General features: G+C 42.2%; 1 protein-coding gene across 1 annotated transcript in view; it reads right to left on the minus strand.

The window, feature by feature from the left end:
- LOC126106180 (titin) overlaps window positions 1–18,576 on the minus strand; it is a 218,406-nt gene that overhangs the window by 185,425 nt on the left and 14,405 nt on the right. Inside the window, exons 3-4 of the mRNA XM_049912417.1 lie at window positions 12,653–13,015; window positions 4,944–5,214 (exon numbers count right to left, since the gene is read on the minus strand). Of these exons, the coding sequence (XP_049768374.1) occupies window positions 4,944–5,214; window positions 12,653–13,015 (634 nt within the window). The remainder of the gene's footprint in view (window positions 1–4,943; window positions 5,215–12,652; window positions 13,016–18,576) is intronic.

Genomic DNA, 18,576 nt, shown 5'->3' on the forward strand with positions numbered 1-18,576 from the left:
TATATATATATATAAAAAGAAAGATGATGAGACTTACCCAACAAAAGCGCTGGCAGGTCGATAGACACACAAATAAACACAAACATACACACAAAACTCTAGCTTTCGCAACCAACGGTTGCCTCGTCAGGAAAGAGGGAAGGAGAAGGAAATACAAAAGGATTGGGTTTTAAGGGAGAGGGTAAGGAGTCATTCCAATCCCGGGAGCGGAAAGACTTACCTTAGGGGGAAAAAAGGACAGGTTTACACTCGCACACACACACATATCCATCCACACATACACAGACACAAGCAGACTGCTTGTGTCTGTGTATGTGTGGATGGATATGTGTGTGTGTGCGAGTGTAAACCTGTCCTTTTTTCCCCCTAAGGTAAGTCTTTCCGCTCCCGGGATTGGAATGACTCCTTACCCTCTCCCTTAAAACCCAATCCTTTTGTATTTCCTTCTCCTTCCCTCTTTCCTGACGAGGCAACCGTTGGTTGCGAAAGCTAGAGTTTTGTGTGTATGTTTGTGTTTATTTGTGTGTCTATCGACCTGCCAGCGCTTTTGTTGGGTAAGTCTCATCATCTTTCTTTTTAAATATATTTTTCCCACGTGGAATGTTTCCCTCTATTATATATATATATATATAAAAAACAAAGATGATGTGACTTACCAAATGAAAGTGCTGGCAGGTCGACAGACACACAAACAAACACAAACATACACACAAAATCCAAGCTTTCGCAACCAACGGTTGCCTCGTCAGGAAAGAGGGAAGGAGAAGGAAAGACAAAAGGATATGGGTGGATTTTGTGTGTATGTTTGTGTTTGTTTGTGTGTCTGTCGACCTGCCAGCACTTTCATTTGGTAAGTCACATCATCTTTGTTTTTAAATATATTTTTCCTTCGTGGAATGTTTCCTTCTATTATAACCATATCATTAATTTGAACCCAACAATTACGTTTGTTATTGTCGCCTTTGCATTTCGAAATCTTTCCTGTCGTCTTATTTCTCTTTTTTCTCTTTATTTTCTCTTTCTGTCCTTGAAACCCATATCCTTTTGTCTTTCCTTCTCCTTCCCTCTTTCCTGACGAGGCAACCGTTGGTTGCGAAAGCTTGGATTTTGTGTGTATGTTTGTGTTTGTTTGTGTGTCTGTCGACCTGCCAGCACTTTCATTTGGTAAGTCACATCATCTTTGTTTTTAAATATATTTTTCCTTCGTGGAATGTTTCCTTCTATTATAACCATATATATATATATATATATATATATATATTTAAAAAGAAAGATGATGAGACTTACCAAACAAAAGCGCTGGCAGGTCGGTAGACACACAGACAAACACAAACATACACACAAAATCTAGCTTTCGCAACCAATGGTTGCCTCGTCAGGAAAGAGGGAAGGAGAGGGAAAGACACAAGGATTTGGGTTTTAAGGGAGAGGGTAAGGAGTCATTCCAATCCCGGGAGCGGAAAGACTTACCTTAGGGGGAAAAAAGGAGGGAAAAAAGGACAGGTATACACTCGCACACACACACATATCCATCCTCATATACACTGTGTATATGAGGATGGATATGTGTGTGTGTGCGAGTGTATACCTGTCCTTTTTTCCCTCCTTTTTTCCCCCTAAGGTAAGTCTTTCCGCTCCCGGGATTGGAATGACTCCTTACCCTCTCCCTTAAAACCCAAATCCTTGTGTCTTTCCCTCTCCTTCCCTCTTTCCTGACGAGGCAACCATTGGTTGCGAAAGCTAGATTTTGTGTGTATGTTTGTGTTTGTCTGTGTGTCTACCGACCTGCCAGCGCTTTTGTTTGGTAAGTCTCATCATCTTTCTTTTTAAATATATTTTTCCCACGTGGAACGTTTCCCTCTATTATATATATATATATATATATATATATATATATATATATATATATATATATATATATATATTTTAGGGTTATTACAAATGATTGAAGCGATTTCACAGCTCTACAATAACTTTATTATTTGAGATATTTTCACAATGCTTTGCACACACATACAAAAACTCAAAGCTAGAGTTTTGTGTGTATGTTTGTATTTGTTTGTGTGTCTATCGACCTGCCAGCGCTTTTGTTGGGTAAGTCTCATCATCTTTCTTTTTAAATATATGAGACTTACCAAACAAAAGCGCTGGCAGGTTGATAGACACACAAACAAACACAAACATACACACAAAATCTAGCTTTCGCAACCAACGGTTGCCTCGTCAGGAAAGAGGGAAGGAGAAGGAAAGACAAAAGGATATGGGTTTTAAGGGAGAGGGTAAGGAGTCATTCCAATCCCGGGAGCGGAAAGACTTACCTTAGGGGGAAAAAAGGACAGGTATACACTCGCACACACACACATATCCATCCACACATACACAGACACAAGCAGACATTATATATATATATATATATATATATATATATTTAAAAAGAAAGATGATGAGACTTACCAAACAAAAGCGCTGGCAGGTCGATAGACACACAGACAAACACAAACATACACACAAAATCTAGCTTTCGCAACCAATGGTTGCCTCGTCAGGAAAGAGGGAAGGAGAGGGAAAGACAAAAGGATTTGGGTTTTAAGGGAGAGGGTAAGGAGTCATTCCAATCCCGGGAGCGGAAAGACTTACCTTAGGGGGAAAAAAGGAGGGAAAAAAGGACAGGTATACACTCGCACACACACACCTATCCATCCTCATATACACAGACACAAGCAGTTGTAAAGGCAAAGAGTTTGGGCAGAGATGTCAGTCGGGGCGGATGTACAAAGGCAAAGATGATGTTGAAAGACAGGTGAGGTACGAGCGGCGGCAAATTGAAATTAGAAATTAGCGGAGATTGAGGCCTGGCGGATAGCGAGAAGAGAGGATATGCTGAAGGGCAAGTTCCCATCTCCGGAGTTCTGACAGGTTGGTGTTAGTGGGAAGTATCCAGATAACCCGGACGGTGTAACACTGTGCCAAGATGTGCTGGCCGTGCACCAAGGCATGTTTAGCCACAGGGTGATCCTCATTACCAACAAACACTGTCTGCCTGTGTCCATTCATGCGAATGGACAGTTTGTTGCTGGTCATTCCCACATAGAACGCTTCACAGTGTAGGCAGGTCAGTTGGTAAATCACGTGGGTGCTTTCACATGTGGCTCTGCCTTTGATCGTGTACACCTTCCGGGTTACAGGACTGGAGTAGGTGGTGGTGGGAGGGTGCATGGGACAGGTTTTACACCGGGGGCGGTTACAGGGGTAGGAGCCAGAGGGTAGGGAAGATGGTCTGGGGATTTCATAGGGATGAACTAAAAGGTTGCGAAGGTTAGGTGGACGGCGGAAAGACACTCTTGTAAAACCTGTCCCATGCACCCTCCCACCACCACCTACTCCAGTCCTGTAACCCGGAAGGTGTACACGATCAAAGGCAGAGCCACATGTGAAAGCACCCACGTGATTTACCAACTGACCTGCCTACACTGTGAAGCGTTCTATGTGGGAATGACCAGCAACAAACTGTCCATTCGCATGAATGGACACAGGCAGACAGTGTTTGTTGGTAATGAGGATCACCCTGTGGCTAAACATGCCTTGGTGCACGGCCAGCACATCTTGGCACAGTGTTACACCGTCCGGGTTATCTGGATACTTCCCACTAACACCAACCTGTCAGAACTCCGGAGATGGGAACTTGCCCTTCAGCATATCCTCTCTTCTCGCTATCCGCCAGGCCTCAATCTCCGCTAATTTCTAATTTCAATTTGCCGCCGCTCGTACCTCACCTGTCTTTCAACATCATCTTTGCCTTTGTACATCCGCCCCGACTGACATCTCTGCCCAAACTCTTTGCCTTTACAAATGTCTGCTTGTGTCTGTGTATATGAGGATGGATAGGTGTGTGTGTGCGAGTGTATACCTGTCCTTTTTTCCCTCCTTTTTTCCCCCTAAGGTAAGTCTTTCCGCTCCCGGGATTGGAATGACTCCTTACCCTCTCCCTTAAAACCCAAATCCTTTTGTCTTTCCCTCTCCTTCCCTCTTTCCTGACGAGGCAACCATTGGTTGCGAAAGCTAGATTTTGTGTGTATGTTTGTGTTTGTCTGTGTGTCTATCGACCTGCCAGCGCTTTTGTTTGGTAAGTCTCATCATCTTTCTTTTTAAATATATTTTTCCCACGTGGAACGTTTCCCTCTATTATATATATATATATATATATACCTAAAAACAAAGATGATGTGACTTACCAAATGAAAGTGCTGGCAGGTCGACAGACACACAAACGAACACAAACATGTGTGTGTATGTTTGTGTTCGTTTGTGTGTCTGTCGACCTGCCAGCACTTTCATTTGGTAAGTCACATCATCTTTGTTTTTAGGTATATTTTTCCTTCATGGAATGTTTCCTTCTATTATAACTATATATATATATATATATATATAGAAGGAAACATTCCACGTAGGAAAAATATACCTAAAAAACAAAGATGATGAAATATGTCTGCTTGTGTCTGTATATGTGTGGATGGATATGTGTGTGTGCGCGCGAATGTATACCCGTCCTTTTTTCCCCCTAAGGTAAGTCTTTCTGCTCCCGGGACTGGAATGACTCCTTACCCTCTCCCTTAAAACTCACATCCTTTCGTCCTTCCCTCTTTCCTGATGAGGCAACAGTTTGTTGCGAAAGCTTGAATTTTGTGTGTATGTTTGTGTTCGTTTGAGTGTCTGTCGACCTGCCAGCACCTTCATTTGGTAAGTCACATCATCTTTGTGTGTGTGTGTGTGTGTGTGTGTGTATATATATATATATATATATATATATATATTTATTTTCTGTCCTCTTCCCATTTGTAAAAGTATGACATCACACAGAACAGCAGCAATGTGCATCAGCACAAAGCTGACATCCGGTATCAGTAGTCTCAGTTGATCCACAAAAACTACGTACTGATACTTACCACCTCTAGCACGAGTCTTCTTCTTTTCGACAAAAGGAAGTTCACGGCCACGGCACGACCTTTTTGGCCTTCCGGATGCCGTCAAGCCGGGATCTGCGACTTGCTGGGCAGGTGGCGGCACCGCCTCCTCGTGGTGGCGCGAGACGGGGCTCGTGGGCTGCACACTCATTCGCCGAGGTCGGCCTCTCATTCTCTTACCACCACGTGTCGGCATTTCTGGCATACGAGCTGGTGGCATTGGTGTGCCCACCTCTTCGACAATGATCACATCCTACAACAAAATGCTTGTAATATTAGTGCTGGTACTCACATAAGCTCTGTTATATTTCACTTACAGTGAAAATTTTTCTGTGCAAATCAGGATATCTCAATTATTAATCACACTATATTAAGGTTATGTTTATATGAGGTAAAAGGTGCACGATTATATGATTGTATATTCTACAAAGCAAATTTACAGTCACAGAGGCTCTCATACATCGTGCCGTAATTGGCAGAAGAAATCTTTTTGTTCCTCTCTGGATAACCCTCTTTCTGCATCCTACCAACTTAAGGTTGAAGTAGTCTAATTAGATCTACCTCTGAACTTTACATTTATTTTGAGAGCACTGAACATCAGATAGATGGTAGTAAAGATAAAATTGTTCAAGTGACTGCCTCAGCAACAATGAAGGGTACTGACAAGAAAAATTAAAATGAAAACACTGCATAAAATCATGAAATTAAATGAACTAAAAGAAAAAAGAAAAATGAAAATATATGAAAAGAGCTATGTCAGAGCTGGAGGAGGTGTGTTATATTTATAAGGCTCAAGGGAGAATGTCTATTTCCTACCACGGCGTAGTTTGGTAATTTGCCAATAGTCCGCGCTAGTCGCAAAAATGGCGAGTTCAGGTGCGGAGTGAGCTCTCTGTGTCTTGCATTTTGACAAAAACAAGTGTGCTACAGCTTTTCAACGGACATTTAGAACCAAGTACGGTAAGAAGCCAGCAACAAGGAAGACCATTTACCACTGGCACAACAAATTCGTTACAACAAGTTGTGTGTGTCCAGCAAAGAGAAGTGGACATCCCAGTGTGAGTGACGTGAATGTGGAGCGCGTACGAGAGACATTCATAAAGAGTCCAAAGAAGTTGATGCATCGTGCATCCCATGAACTCGAAATGGCTCCAACAACAGTGTAGAACGTCCTGCAACAGAAGTTGTCTATGAAACCATTAAAATTGGAGCTAGTGCAGAAGCTCAATGACGACGACAAAGACAAGCGTTTTGAGCTTTGTTCGCAGTTACAACAATTGAATGAAGATGGGGATGGCATTGTTGATCGCTTAATTTTTAGTGATGAAGCCACTTTTCACACTAATGGGAAAGTGAACCTGGGGTACAAAGCACCCACACGAATGCACTGAATTTGACTGTGATTCCTACACGTAAATGTTTCTCATGCCTTGTCATGTCGAAAACTGTTCGGGCCATTCTTCTTCGTCGAGAGCACTGTCATTGGATGTTCCTACTTGGATATGTTGCAGCAATGGCTGATGCCTCACATGCAATCGGACACTCTGCTCCATCTTTCAGCAGGATAGGGCTCCACCCCCATTTTAATCATGAAGTTCGTGGGTAGCTGAACATGGAACTGCTACATCGATGGATTGGCTGTGGTACAGAAGGGGATAGCTGTTTCACGAGTAGCCTCCCCGATCACCAAATCTCATTCTGTGTGACTTTTTTCTGTGAGGACACATTAAAGATCTGCTGTATGTACCGCCAGTACCACGTGATATAGCAGAGATCCAGGAGAGAATACGGGAAGCGTCTGCCACAGTCGATGATGCCATGCTGGGACAGGTATGGCAAGAATTTGATTACCATATTGATGTCTGCTGGGTCACTCATGGTTTGTATATTGAAAGTTTGTAAAAAAAAAAACTTTCAGTCTCTCTCTTCAAAATGCAATGTGTATGACATCTGTACAAAATTCTTGTGCAATGAATAATTCAAAGTGTTCCCAGACTTTATGTACACCCTGTGAATTACACGAATTCTGGAATGATGCAGGCAAAAATTTAAAAGTGATAGAAGTTGGTAATTTGTTCCTATGAAAAACTAGTGCAAGCAGTAGTCGCAAATTTCATAATGGGGCTAAAAGAGAGACAGTGAAGGGTTAAACAGTATTAAGTGCCTCCTCCTCATCACTTAAGCAAGTAGTTCACTCTGGTATAGAATCTGCATTATCGTTTAGAAATTATGACCTAGTGGCACGGTTTATATATACAAGGCCTGTTCAAAAAATTACAGAACATTCGTAATTTCATGTCAACGATGTGTTGGAGTGAAATGCGGTTGGCATCCTTGCGCATGCTTGTGTTTAATGTGTAACTGCTGGAAGTTTCATTGCGGTATGCCTGTTAGTTATTGTTCAGTGCTGTACTGAGTAGAACATTGTATTGCACAGTTCGCGAATTTTGAGATGGCAGAGTTAGAGGAGCAATGTATCTGAATTAAATTTTGCATTAAACTCAAGAAAACCTTTACAGGAACACACCAAATGATTCAGGAAGCCTACTCGGTGTCACAAATGGTTCACGTGGTTTAAAAATGACCAGATGGAAGTTAAAGGTGACACTCATTCAAGATGCCCTTCAATATCTACCAACAACACCCGTGTCATGAATGTTAACAAAATTGTGTGAGCCAGTTGAAGACTGACAGTCCGAGCAGTTGCAAAAGAATGAACATTTCAGATGGATCATGTCATGAAATGCTGACACAGCATCTTGGAATACATCACGTTGTCGCCAAGTTCGACTCACGACTCTCGAGTAAAGACCAAAAAGACCCTTGCTTCGCAATCTGCAAAGAACTTTTGGATCACACAAATGAAAACGAGATGTTCCTTACGAGAATCGTAACTGGTGATGAGATGTGGGTCTACAGTAATGACGTTGAGACCGAGTTTCAATCTTCACAATGGATTGGGACAGGTTCTCCAAAACTGAATAAAAGCTTGTCAGGTCAGGTCAAATGTCAAAGCCACACTGAGAGTTTTCTTTCACTTTGAAGGATTAGTCCATCAAGAATTTGTGCCACAAGGGCAAACTGTTAATCGATGGTACTACTGGGACATGTTGCGACTCCTGTGAGAAAATTTGAGAAGGAAACGGCCTGAAATATGGCGAGACAATTCATGGCTCTTGCATCACAATAACACACCTACACGTTCATCCTTCTTGGTGCATGACTATTGCATAAAAAACCAAATCACTGTGTAGCCTTATCCGCCGTACTATCCAGAACCGGCCCATGTCGATTTTTTTTTTATTTCCAAAGTTAAGAACCCTGTTGAAAGAACAAAGATTAGCAACGATAGACGATATAAAAGAAAATTCGCAGGCGGCACTTTGCGCAAACCAGCAAGAGGCATACCAAGACTACTTCTGGAAGTGGAAATGGCGTTGGGAGTGGGGTTTCAATTGTGGATGAGAGTATTTCGAAAGAGACCATGCACAATAAGTAAAAGGTAAGAGTAGAAAAAAATTGTGGACAAAGTTCCTGAATTTTTTGAACAGATCTCGTAGATTAAACAATTCAGGTACATATTAACAAGCAGGACTGATGTGAACTCTGGTTTTGATGAATGCAGCATTTGTACGTATTGTTTTTGTTTCAAAAAAGCTGTAACATGTTAAAAAATAAAATGAACTGGTACAAATACTACAGGCATGTTGCACAGAGAATGAGCTCAACTGACATTGAGCCAAGTGTAACCTAGCTCAGTTAAGCTGTGTTTCATAATAAGGAATTTGTATGGTAGGCTTCCAATTTCCATAAAAACAAAGGCGCAGTAAGGTAGGGATTCATTCTGGAATGTAGGGATTAATATATAGGCATCTTACCTTTCTGCAGGAATGATTACTTATTTATGTATTTTATTATTGTACAATGGAAAAGCCAGGATGGAATATTGGCAATATCATGAAACGGATAGTTACAACTCACCTTATAGCTGAGATTCTGAGCCGCAGATAGGCACAACAAAAAGACTGTCAAATAAAGCCTTCAGCTTCAAAGGCTTCACAAAAGACTGTCAAATAAAGCCTTCAGCTTCAAAGGCTTCACAGGTAACTCTGCCTTTGATGGGACACGTGGTGATTGTGACCAGACTGGAGTAGGTGGTGGTGGTGGGAGGATGTATGAGCCATGATGCAAGGGGTTGGGAGCAGAGATTGTGTAGGGATGGACAAGGATACTGTGGGAGGGATCCGAAGGATAGGGGATAGGATACACATCCTCCCAGCACTACCTACTCCAGTTCGGTCACACGCATAATCTATCCCATCAAAGGCAAGGTTACCTTTGAAATTAGTCATGTGATCTACAAGCTAAGCTGCAAACACTATGCTGCATCCTACGTGGGCATGACAACCAACAAGCTGTCTGTCCGCATGAATGGTCACCGACAAACTGTGGCCAACAGTTGGACCACTCAATTGCTGAGCACGATGTCCAACACTATGTTCTTCATTTCAATGACTGCGTCACAACCTGTACCATCTGGATCCTTCTCACCAACATCAGCTTTTCTGAACTGCACAGGTGGGAACTCTCCCTACAATATATCCTACGTGCCCATAACCCTCCTGGCCTCAACCTTCATTAATCATTGTCCTTTACACATTTATCCCCTTCCTTGTTCCCATTCCAGCACTACACAGCCCTCTATTCCACCAACACACTCATTGTCTTTTTACTTCTATCCTCTTCTGCTGCTTCCCCTGCCTCCCCCCCCCCCCTCTCCATCTAACCTCCCGGCTGCACCTAGTTGCCCTACCCTCTCCCCACCTCATTCCTGTATGCTCCCACAAGCAGCTCTTTAGCATCCCCCCCCCCCCCCCATCCCACTAGACGCCCCCCCCCCCCCCCCCCCTCCCCAACACTTGGCTTACTTCTCCCATCATGTTCTGCTGCTTGCAGTCTGGCCTGGATGTGCGAGTTGCATTTGTGTGTGTGTGTGTGTGTGTGTGTGTGTGTTTGTTCTGATGAAGGTCTGTTTAGACGATAGCTTTGCCTTCCAAACCGCACTGCACGCTCTATTTACGAGCCACATTCTATTAACCATCTCTGCTGTAAACAACAGCGTCTCATATCCCACATTACTCCTGTCAATATCATTAATCCTAGAACTTCAAATTGAGCACTCTAACTGTGTACTCTCGCATATACCTTCCTGTGCCACATGAACTTGTATATCACCCTCACCCCCTTTCCACCTCTTCTCCTCTCTATTCCAGTTCACACATAATAACATCACTTAATCTATTCACATCTGCCATCCCTCTTCTTCGCACGTACCCACCCATGGACCAGTAACCCCCATTACAATAGTTTTTTCTTTGATTTTCTAGTGTTTTCACATCAATTTCAGTTGGTTTTTGTCTTTCACAATCGCCTACTCCCTCAGATTTCCCCATACTTCATCCATTTCATCCTTTTCTTGATTTTTCCCATTTGTTTTGGTGTATTTGTGCGAAATTTTACCGACATATTTCCATGTTATTTCAGTATTTTTACGCATTTTTATCCACCACCATGAATCCTTGCTTCTTCCATCTGCAACAAGATAAAAGTTTCCTTTTTCCCAGCCAGAACTCAGTCCTACATACTGTTCCTGCATTGTTGTTTGACTCATGGAACCCCAAAATGGCCTTACCAATCTAATTACCCATCTCTAGCTGCAAGACCTTTCCTGGATCCCATAATAGATATTGAAACTCTTGCCATCCAGGAACTAGAGCAGCATGCAAAACGCCACCTAAACAAACTCTCCACCCTATTCACTTCTTACTCTCACCTTTGACTAGCACCTCTACAACAACCTCCAAACCTCCCCCACATTTCCTCAAAGCTGACAAACCCTGCCTTGCAGACCTACTACATTTATCCCACCCCCAAAAACTCACTCCCACCGACATACTGAATCCAGAACCTAACCAGACCAAAACACAGTCATGAACCTTTTCTCCAAAGGCCTCACCTTTTGCCCCACTTCCAAATTCCGTCATCGTTCTATTCCCAGCCCCTACAGTGGAAACACTTTTTTGGCACCAGCCCTACCAATCAGACTCATCCAAAGACCAATGCTAAACTCTGCCTAACTCAGTTCACTCCTCCATTCAAACGTGATCCACCCCCACTGCCCCCAGATCATTCACCATTAACATTCCAGAATTTCTTAACCTGTGTCACCTTGCATCATCATCATCATCATCATCCCCCAAATCCCTCACCATGCAAGCTAACATTACATCCACAGACAGAATTGCAATACACCACATAAAAACTGACCCCGACCTTATAATTCTACCTCCTGACAAAGGCTCCACCAATGCTGTTTTGAACCATAAGGATTAACTTGCAGAAAGACTCCACCAGCTGTCAATTCATCCACCTACAAACCCTGTCACAATGACTTCATCCCAGAACTTCTCTCCAGAGTCCATCTCTCTCTTCACCCCTCCCACTCCCCATGCTTCCACCTTCTACATGCTTCCTAAAGTTCACAAGCCCAACCACCCAGGACATCCGGGCAGTTACTGCACCTCCACTGAGAAAATCTCTGCTTTTGTAGACCAACACCTTCAGCCTCTTACCAGCAACATATCCTCCTGTATAAAAGATACCAACCATTTCCTCCACTGACTCTCGACAGCTCGCTTTCCTTTACCACATGGTGCCCTGCTCGTCACCACTGATGCCATCTCCCTTTACACTAACATCCCTATAACTACTTTGAAGGCAGCACCTACAAACAAATCCAGGGTAAGATATGGGCACCCACATGGCACCATCCTGTGCCAACCTATTCACGGGCCATACAGAGGCATCCTTTCAGACCACCTGAAATTCCAAACCCCTCACCTTGTTCAGATTCACTGACGACATCTTCATGATATACAACAAGGGTGAGGACACCTTATCCACATTCCTCCAGAACCTCAACACCTTCTCCACTACTCACTTCACCTGCTCCTCATCATCCAAACAAGCCACTTTTCTCAATGTTGACCTGCACTTCAAGAGTGCTACATCAAACCTACTAACCTCCAGCAATACCTCCACTTTGACCCTTTCCATATCAAGAAGTCCCTTCCATACAGCCTACCAACCCGTGCCCTTCGCATCTGTAGGGATGAGCAGTCGACACATACCTAATCTCTCACGGAGGTCTTCACAGACTATAATTACCCTCCAAATCTTGTACAAAAACAGATCTCCCGTGCCTTATCTCTCCGGTCACCCATCACTTGTTAAAGTCTAACTGTCCGGCCATGGAGCAGCATTCCCTTGTAACTCAGTACCACCCAGCACTGGAGCAACTGAATTGCGTTTTCCGCCAGGGTTTCGACTACTTCTCGCTGTGCCCCAAAATGAGTACTGTTCTACCCACTATATCTCCCATCCATTCCACAGTGGTATTCCACCATCCACTGAACCTACGCACGCCTTCATTTGAAGGCAATGTTACCTTCTGTTCCATTTATGTTGAGTGCGAATTAGCGCAAGGCCAATGCAACCAATACACATTCAGCTTACCAGACAAACAAACAAATTACAACTGAAGCACTGTGTTTTTCCCCAATTTGTTTAATATATTTCTTCTTTCCACATACAGACCATATAACTTTCACATATCTAGATAGTTCATGTACCTGTGAGCTATTGTCATCAAAGGCATCAACTGGGGGCGGTTGGGGTGGTTTGGGCGGCTGCCTTTCCACCACCTCTATTATCTGTACATCCTCAGACGAAGCACCAGACGACTCGTCGTGCGTGGGTGTCCTATGGCCTGCCAGACTGATGGACATGTCAGGACCCAGTACAGCGCGGAGGCGTTCCACACCTGCAGCAGGAGGGACCACTTCCAGGGGCTCATCTGGAGTGTCGCCAGAAGGTCCGGAGGATCCCCGCTGCCTCTTCACAGGCACATGTGCCGCTGCCGGCGACAGGGACTGTCGTTTGTGGGGAGCTGAGCTGGCGGGAGGCGGTGAGCCTGCTTCTGTTTCCACGCGCAACTGTCAAAAGAATACACCAAAATTTCAAACTGGCATCTTTAACAACATAGTGTAATAAAAAGTTATAAATGTAAGCATGTAACTGGTTTACAAATTGTGCCAACTGGATGAACAAGCAACCAAATCTTAACAGGTAAATGATATGACAGATCCATGGAAGAAAATACTGACGATGTGAGCAAACTCTGTGCCCCAAAAATCTTAGTTTGCAAGCATACCTTGCATACCATGAACAAAAACTCAACAGCTGAAAATGAGTTTTGTAATGGTTTGAATGTGACATGCAGGTGTAACAAAAAGGTAGGATTGAACTTTCAGGAAACATTCCTCAGACGTGCAGGAGGAAACATTTTACATTAACATGGGTCTGGAAACATTTTATTTCTGTATCAAGCTCATTTTCTACTTCTCTTCATGAACACATTTGTCATAGGAAACACACAAACATAATGCACTACATTACATGAAATGTGTTCTTGCATGAAATATTCAAAATACACTCTGTGTTATGTTTGGTTAGAATTTACAGTAAGGTGTAATTCTTAAGGTGTGTTTACACCTGTGTACCTTGTGGCTAGTCGCTATTCGACTGTGCTTATCCCACACGTAAGTAGAGACAAGTGGGTGTAGGTGCATGCCTCTCCCTCAACATGTGCATGAAATTGATTCCATTCACACCTGTGTTCACACTGGCACCTCTACTTCTATGTGAGGCAAACTACAGCCGCACAGCGACTAGCTGCAAGGCGCACTGATGTAAAAGCAACTTCACGTTCACTGTTCGCATTTGCTGTTCAAGTGGAATGAAGGTGATTGTGATGTATAACTCACTTCACTGCTTGTGTAGACATAAGGCTAGCATCATTGTTCTACTACCATGAAGAACGTAGCATCCAGCTGTTTAGTCGATGGTGGGTTGGTGAATGTATCTTTGCAATCAAGAGGCATTTTGAACATTTCATTTAGGAAAGTGTTTCATACTGTGCTGATACATCCTTTTCCTATGTGTCCTTCACAATTTATGTGATTATGCAGAGAACTAGAAAATGAGCTCTAACATGCAAGAAGAATTTAACAGAGCACAAAAAGACGTATGTCATCCATCTAACTTTTTTAAAGTGGAAGTCCATACTTTTTAATACCATTTTCAGTGATGTGGTCCCCCCTGAGAAAAATTCACATTCTTTTAATGGAATTAGCATCTTCACTATTGTCGAGTATTCCTTCCTACTATAATATCCGAAATGTGCCAATGAATAGCGTTGGTTTGGAATGAATCATGATCGGTAACTGATGCTGCTGCTTTTTTTTTCTTTCCACGAGTACTTAAAAACACAATGCTTTCTCCACCGGAGCTTTGCCCCACACTGTTTATTTCGGTATCTTGAAAGTCTTGAAGTAGCATCCCTTTTCTTGAAACAGTTCTTTGACCAAGTCCTAGAGTCTTTGAGCTACGGTCTAACATTTTATCAGCAGGAACCGAAGCATACCAATGAACAGAAACAAATGCTATTTCTTGCTCATAAAACGCATGCTTCCTTCATAGCAATTCCAAAGCCTGACTATTTGATGGCATTCCACAGTGCAATGGACTGTCACTTGGTGAATAAAGTTGTTTTGATGACATTCTTTAATAAACAGAAACTCCAGTCAAGGCAGTAACACAGCACAACGCAGAAGCAGGCAGTTGCACACTAACATACAACAATGTTGTATCATTGATGCTGGAACCAGCATTTATTGCTGTTCTGTAACTGCTTCAGAAGATGCAGTGCGTCATGTTCCTCACTTGTTTGTCAATCATACCGCCAACTTTACAGCACTTGTGATGTGAACTTGAAGTGATATGTTTCAGCGGCCCAATTATAGTCAAAGATTACTGACTGCGTGCGCGCGTGTGCGTGTGTGTAGCTTATGGGTGCTCAATTCCCAGGTTATCAGTGCCCTTATGCATATTAAAAGAAACAGTTGTGGATAAATACACAATGACAAGGAAACCTATAAAATGACTCTCATTCACTCACCCCCACCTCAAGTTGATCCACACAATCATTCTGGCGAAGGGTGAACGGTGCTAGACATGGGATTAAAACAGAAATAAAACCACAGAAGAGCTAAAAGAACGGCACAGGGAAATGTGACTAGCTGACCACTTAGAAAAATCAAGGCTGAGCCTATCATCCTGTCAGTAATTTAGAACATCTCTCTAAAATTTTTGGAAACAAGCTGAACAAGTCACAAAACGTTTAAAGTCTCATCACATTCATTTGAATGTCACTTAAAATAAAGGCACAGCTGCCACTTCTCTCTGGTCCGAAAATAAAACACACTTATCTGCATGCCAAAAGCACCACACATTGGAGGGTCGTCACATCAAAGCAAGAAGCCACACACCAGAGGACTGCGGCCTATGCAAAGAGAAGTAAGGAGGACCTGATCCCATCTTCGTGGCTGAAAGGAAGTACGCCACAGCTGCATGGTAGGCTTTACTAGGTGCAGCTTATTATCAGTCACTTCCAGCCACGTGTTTTCCCATCGACGCCCGACTCTGTTCCACAACAGCGAGCATGCAGGTGGAGAGCACACTGAAATAACTGAGGATTACAACATGTCTCATTGGATGCTATGTCTGCTCTATTGTAGCCCACAATACTCCTGTGCCACAGTACTTAGAAGAAAGACACCTACTTCCCCAGCCATTGTAGTTATTAGAAGAGGGTGTCCTGCATATTCTGAACTACTTTACCTGCTGCATCCAGGTGTTGTAAAGAGCGAAAGGCACTCAAAGAATCAGAGCAGACAAGGAATTTAGTATTTGAAGCAATAAGAGAATCTGAACAGACAAGGAATTTACTACCTGAAGCACATCTCATCTGCTCCAGTGCCCACAAGTTCCCAAATAATTCTATGAATGCACAGTGTCTGTTCTTTCAGACATGTCCGAGAGGTATGCCAAGATAGTCCACACATTTGCGATAACACTGTGTCCCAGATGGTACAGTGGTTAACGCACCTGTTTAGTAAGCAGGAGATCCTGCTTTCAAATCCCGGTCCGCTACACATTTTCACTTGTCGCCACTGATTCTGCACATTTTCCCTATGCAGCTGACATCAGTAAACTCTTCCCTTCCCTTTCCTTTCTTTTCTTTTCTCCCCCATCCACCATCACTTTTCACATATAGCATATAATTCTGTGTCAAGACAGTTAAGTCTCAAGGCAGTTGGACCTTGGGGACATGCTAAGGAAAAACAACAGAGCATCCAATAGAGCCCCCATTTTGACCCATCCGTAAAGACAGCTGTAGAGTTGTCGTGCTCAGTTAAAATGTCACAAAATAATGTATTAAAACATATGCTGGAGTGCAATCTCTCCTGCACTGCACCAAGTTCCTGGGCAGGAGAAACGTAGAAACCTGTGGGGGCAGCACTGATCCTAGGATTTATCTTAAAAGATAGGTTGAAGAAATGTAAACTTACATTTATCCCATTTGTAAATTTAAATAAGGCTTTTGACATTGCTGACTGGACTACAATCTCTGACATTTGGAAGTAGTGGGGATAAAATACAGGCAGCGAAAGCTTATTTACAATCTGTACAGGAACTGCACTGCAGCTACTAGTCAAAAGGCACGATTGGGAAGCAGTAGCTGAAAAGGGACCGAGACAAGGTTGTAGCCTTTACTGGATATTATTCACTCTGTACCTTGAGCAAGCAGAAACAAAAGCAAGTAGAAATTTTGAAAGATAATTAAAGTTTAAAGAGGTTATAAGATATGAACATCAATTATGTTAAAACACATGTAACGGAATTTGGTCAGTTAACACTGAGGAGATTAGAATAACAAATGAGACATTTAAAGTAGTAGAAGTGACTTGCTGTCTGCGAGTCAAAACAGAAACTGAAAAGGCTTGAGAAGATATAAACTTCAGGCTTACAATAGCAATAAAGACTGTTGAAAAAGAGAAATTCGTTAACATCTAATACATAGAAGTAATGTCTGAATTTAATGTTATAACTGAGTTAAACATGGTATTCAACACTACACAGAAGAAGGAAACAGAAGATTCTGAAAATGGATAAAGTTGAAAATGTGAACTTTGAATTGCAGCTACTTAAAAGAAATGAAACAGGGTCAAAAACATCACAGGTGATTCAATATTGCTGTATATACTATCTACAGTATCACGATTGACAATTTAGAAGTGTGAAGTTGTGAGTGTGTGAAGTCTGCTCCACATTTGCTGACATCTGAGCAGAAGAGTAGCACATACACGCATCCCAGAACTTTGGTAAGGCAGCTGATATGGACGTGGATTGTTTGTCGGACTTCATCGTGGAGGACAAAACGTGCTCATATGAGCCCATCGGTCGACAAAGAGGAAAGTGGCTGTCACGTGAAGACGGTTGCTTAACCGTGTGAAAATCGCATTTGTCACATTTTTTGGTTCTTTAAGTATTCGCCGGTCCTGGCCAGTGACACGAAAATTCTATGTGGATGTGATGAGATGCATTCTTGTAAGAATTTTTCATGTCCAACTGTTGCATAGTGATATGCACTGACAATTGCAAAGCTGTAACATAAATTTTAATGGCCAGATGCCCAACAGAATGCATTCTGAAGAGCTGTCATCTGTCAGCTCTGCTGGTCTTTGCAGATTGTTTAAATCACACACCAACCTGTAAATTAATACAGTCTGTTCTCATATACTAACAGTTACTAAATTTTGTATGATCTTCTAGAATGACAATAGTTAATTGCTGTATGAGTTTCAGGGCTATAACTTAAAAAAGTTAAGAAATATTCAAAATTACCTACAATCTAAATTTTATAACTTCCCGTAAAAAGCAATTTCCCAACAGATCAAAATCACTGAACAACAAACCAACACATCAAAATCACTGAAAGACAAACTAAACTCTTCATTGCTAAATAGTACATTAATATGTTTTTTGTTCGTAATAGTCTAAGTTACATAAATTTTTCAGTTTGAAACAGGAATTTTTATTTTCTGTCAGTACCTTGTTAGAGTGAGTAAAGGGATGAATGTGGCTTGTATGTGATGTATGAATCTTGGAATTTGTTACACTGTGGAAATACGATTTGCAGACAAACTGCACAATCGACATGAGGGATTCCAGCTGAAAAATTAATCTGTGCTACCAGAGGAATTATTTTTCTAATTTTTATCTGCCTGACATTCCAGTATAAGACATCCAATTTAATACATAACCACACAATTCATAAGTACTGTGGATGTGTTAACTCAGCACTTGCTACATTATATTCTTAAGATGCATAAAGTTTTACCTATGACTGACACTCTTGTTGCTGACAGCATTATGTCTGATGTTTGTGTGCACTTACTCCATAGTATTGGGTGAAGAGGTTTTAATTCAACCAGTTCTTGCCTATATAATTTAGGCATTAAGATAGTATGTAAAAACAAGCCATTTCATAAGCAAGGGTAGGAACATAGCAATCAGTTGCAATCCCATTGTTTTTAATTATTATTATTATTATTATTATTCTCGTATGTCCAGATTTCTGCTGTAAGTAACT

This window comes from Schistocerca cancellata, chromosome 10, assembly GCF_023864275.1.
Source record: "Schistocerca cancellata isolate TAMUIC-IGC-003103 chromosome 10, iqSchCanc2.1, whole genome shotgun sequence".
Classification (NCBI taxonomy): domain Eukaryota; kingdom Metazoa; phylum Arthropoda; class Insecta; order Orthoptera; family Acrididae; genus Schistocerca; species Schistocerca cancellata.